Source organism: Alligator sinensis, unplaced genomic scaffold (genome assembly GCF_000455745.1).
Source record: "Alligator sinensis unplaced genomic scaffold, ASM45574v1 scaffold215_2, whole genome shotgun sequence".
In the NCBI taxonomy this organism is placed as follows: domain Eukaryota; kingdom Metazoa; phylum Chordata; order Crocodylia; family Alligatoridae; genus Alligator; species Alligator sinensis.
In genome coordinates, this window is record NW_005842400.1 from 1,334,239 (window position 1) to 1,338,448 (window position 4,210).

The 4,210-nt window shown below is 50.6% G+C and overlaps 1 protein-coding gene across 5 annotated transcripts in view; it reads left to right on the forward strand.

Annotated features, from left to right (window-relative positions):
• The window catches only part of PLA2G6 (phospholipase A2 group VI), a 24,407-nt gene that overhangs the window by 8,571 nt on the left and 11,626 nt on the right, over positions 1–4,210 (forward strand). For 4 of the 5 annotated variants that reach the window (XM_006029859.3, XM_006029860.3, XM_006029862.3 and 1 more), the window contains exons 5-7: positions 1,406–1,593; positions 2,097–2,211; positions 3,761–3,943. In XM_006029859.3, coding sequence (XP_006029921.1) covers positions 1,406–1,593; positions 2,097–2,211; positions 3,761–3,943 — 486 coding nt within the window. The remainder of the gene's footprint in view (positions 1–1,405; positions 1,594–2,096; positions 2,212–3,760; positions 3,944–4,210) is intronic. The other variant, XM_025211320.1, reaches the window with a different exon arrangement.

Consider the following 4,210-nt stretch of genomic DNA (forward strand, 5'->3'; position numbering starts at 1 on the left):
ATGTTTGCACAAACTGATATTAAGAATCAGGGCCCTGAGACTGAAGGTAGAAGGGCAGCAGCCTGCTGCTGTTACCTCTGGTCTGAGGAGAGACCCAAGCTATTTCAAGGTGTTCCCAGTCCTCTTCTGGGTACAGTGTGGGAGTATTTGATGCTAAACACTATATAATGCTCCAGAGCAATCTAGCAGGGTAGAGATGGTTGTGCTTCATGTGTTGGTCTGGATGACCATCTGCTGTCCATGGGCAGTGCCATCTCTGGGCCATGCCCTGACCTGAAGCCTGCTGAGGAATCTAGTAGCTGACAGGTGGCACTGGACACTATTTTTGCCAGCTGGTCCCTATTCTTTTATTAGTGTCTGGGCAGGGCAGGGGTTAGAGCTTGTGGCCAAATCCATGGAAGGAAGAGAGGTATTCTTGGTCTGGCCTGTTGGCCTGGGAGACTCTCCTGGATGTGGGGCTTACAGCACAACAGGCTGGGTCTCTGCGGAGGAGAGGCTAGGATTTCTTTGCCTCCTTCACAGGTTGGAAGGAATTCTTAGGGTTCAAATTGCTTGTTTTGGGGTTTAGTTTTTCTTCTTCCCCAAAGTTGCTGTCAGGTCCCTGGTAGTCTCTGAGAGTGGTGGTGTGACTGAGGGTGTCTTGGGCTGGTATTTCTAGGGCAGCAGGCAGGGAGCTTTTTCAGCCCATCACCAGTTCTTTTACTCTCTGAACGTGGGGCTTGGTAGTTTTCCAAAAGTAATGTTGCACTTGGGAAGGCTCCAGGAGTGTTCTGGGACAGTGTGTGGCAGGTTTGACTTGGTGACAAGGTGAGTTGAGGAATAAGGCTCACTGCTTGTAAGAAGTGAAGGTTTAGTGGGGTCTGAAAATAGTGCTAACTTAACAAGAAGGCTTGTACCTGGGTTGCTGTAGGAGAGTCACTGAGCTAGCTTACACCAAGAGAAGTTTTTAAATTTGGATTCCCCCATATCTCATTCCCTCTGGGCTCTGCTACAAGAGTGGCCAGATTCACTTCCTGCTGCTGCTGCATAAACCGAGAGCTGGTGGGTTTCCTGCAGGGGTAAACCAACCAACTGACAATGCCGTTTGGTGTGAAATCATAGGGGAAAATAAAATCTTGAAAGCATTTCTGTTTTTGTTCCAAGTAGAACCTATATTTTGCCCCCACCCAAAGCTGGTTGACTCATGGTAGTATCTAGGAGAAAGGGAGAGCATGCCATGGGTTAGTCTTCCCTGTTGGAGAGACAAGGAGAGTTTAAGTAACCACCATAATAAACTTCAAGGGATAGACCCTGGGTGAAGCATGGGGAAGGGTTGGGCCATTTCGTGCATGAGGAGCTAGGTACTATACCCTGCAGCCATCCTTGGCGCTCCAACAAGGAGATTACGTTGTTCTGTCTTTTTCAGCTCTTGGGCAAAACGTCATCTGTTGCCTTGAACTACCTGAGCAACCAAGGGCAGTCCCCTCTTCACCTAGCCTGCCAGCTGGGCAAAGAGGATGCAGCTGTGTCTCTGCTGAAATGTCGGGCCAGCTGCAACATCACTGGGGCTCTGGGCTTCCCTATTCACACTGCTCTGAAGTACTCCCAGAAGGGGTGAGTGTCTATTCATCTTGTTGGGAAAGAAGCACTGGAAGGCTGTCATCTGTGGGGGGGAGCCCTTTCTCCTGCCTCTTGTCTTGCTGAGAATGGATCAGTGTCAGGGCACTGTTTACTGGCATGGACTCATTGGCTTTCTTCCCAGTGCGTATGAGTCTCACTGGGATAGAACAAATACCAGGAGGTTGTGTACTGGCTCAGATGCCGCTTGGTGGCCTTCCTTGGAGCAGAGCCTATAGGGTGGTTGTTAGTGGCTTGCTAGACACGGCCCAGCCTGCCTCTGTTTAGGGCTCACCTGCCTCCCTGAGTGGTCCCTGGCAGGGCACCACCAGCTGATGCTGATCCCACAGGCCAGCTTCTGGCCTGCTGGGCGCTACTCAGTGGCACAGCTCCATGGGTGAGGGGGCTGTTTTGCTCCCAGTTTCCCCACGTGCTACTGTGGTAGAAACATTGCAGATTGTTGGCAGGCTGTGGGACCTTTGTCTTCACCTGTGCTTTAGTTTTGTTTCCTCCTACAGGTGTGCACAGGCCATCCTCAACACAGATGTCAGTCAGGTGCAGTCCAAGGATCCACGTTATGGAGGAACTCCACTCCACTGGGCCAAAAATGCTGAGGTAGGCAGATCTGACTGCCAGCAGGTGGAGGACATGTTGGCAGTGGGTAGGTGGCATATTAAGATACATAGCAGCCCCATTGCACTGTGTTTGCTTGTTTGTGTTCTGTCTCTCTCATAATTCCTCCAGCTGGAAACGTTCCCCTTCCAGCAAGGTTCTGTGTCTCTGGGAAGCCATTTAGAACACAGAGTCTAGTCAGGCACCAGAAAGGCAGGCCACAAATGGTGTATACAAGCCTTGGATGTTTGGACTCCCAAGTAGAACGGTTTCTCTTCCCATGGTGCTACCTGAAGATCAGGCCCATACACTCTGGGGACAGAGCTGCAAAGCCCAACAGTGAGATGACCATGTGGGCTGACCCTAGTTTAGAGGTTCCCAACCTTTTTTATACCACGGGCTGGCAGTGGAGCTGGGCCAGGAGGAGGGATGTGGCTGGGGGCAGCGCATGCCTGAGGAGCAAGCAAGTGAGGGCTGAGCCGCCGCCACTGGGAGCTGGTTAAAGCTTGTGCCATGACCCAGCAGCCAACCCTTTGTGGCCCAGTAGCAGGCTGCAGCCTGGTAGTTGGGAACCTCTTCCCTAGTTTATCCATGGCTACTAAGTTTCCAGCTTGTTCTTTCCTCTTTTGCTGATTAGTGGAAAGTGCTGCTCTTGGACGGAGGCCCCCTCTAGGGTAGAACATTTTGTGCCATCATCAATGCACAACAGTGCCTAAGGGGAATTGAAGAGCAGCTTCTTTAATGACAGTGATAGGGGAACTTTGGTAGATACCTTGTAATCATCCATAATGGGAAGTGGCCACATGGCTGGGGTGGATACCCCAGCAAGATACCCTGGCAAAGATTTTATACCTCACACCAAAATGTGGCTTTTGCAAGGGCATGTTGTCCCATGATGCAATGTGAGGACATGGATTCCGAGCTGTTTTTAAATGGAGAGTGTCTTCTACTGACTTACTGACATCTCTGCATCCTCCATGGAGTTATCCTATGCAAGTACTGAGCAGGTTTAAATCTGCTTGGATTGTGAAGAGGAACAGCAGAAATGCATGGGGATTTTGGCAATATCCACACAGAATCTCCTTCCCCCTCTGTCCCTTCCTCCCTCTCACTTGAAAGTTTCTTGCCAGATATTTTAGTCCTCTCAAGAGTTTGTTTTTGGGTTGGTGGTTTTTTGTGGGTTTTTTTTTTTTTAATATTTAGCTCTGGCTCTGCTGCCTGGTGCTTGTGTGCCGTGTAGCATTGTGAGACAGATGCTCACCAGCATCAGTTAGTCATTAAAGTGAACAGCTGCTTCTGTACCAAATGTGAGAGAAATCTTGCAAAAGCCCACAAGTCCCAGCATGGCCATTCAGGGATTTGTAACTGAGTTTGAACTGCTGGGGCTTGTCTCCACTCCCTTACTTCTTCCCACCACTGCAACCTCCAGCATGGTTCCATTGCTGATTCCCTGGTGTATCCTGCCTCTGGGAGTACTTTTCCTTTCCTGGCTGTTGCACTGAAGCTTTCCGCTTTCTTGTTTTCCTTTCTTGCCTGCACCTTTGGGGTACAGATGACCCGACTGCTGCTGCTGTGTGGCTGTGAAGTGAATGCCGTGAGCAACACAGCTGACACAGCCTTGCACATCATGGTCAAACGGGGACGCTTTGACTGTGCCATGGTGCTGGTGACACATGGGGCCCTCACAAATACCAAGGGGCAGGATGGCAACACCCCACTGCACCTGGCCATGAAGGTAAGTTTCTCATGAGTTGCTGATGGCTCTGCACATCCATGGGGGTTAGAGGGAGCATTTTATGCAGGATCCTGGCATGAAAATACCTTGGAGGAGGCTCCACCCCTCCTTTTGGTGAACGGGGGTTAACACATGCTTCTCATCTCTTCTGTGCCTCCAGCTGGGTTTTGTGTCCAGCTGTGGTAATGATTTACATTGGACACATCATAAGCCCTCACCCTTGGAGCTCCAGGGGTGGGGAAAGAGCTGAATTCAGCAGGGGGGCCT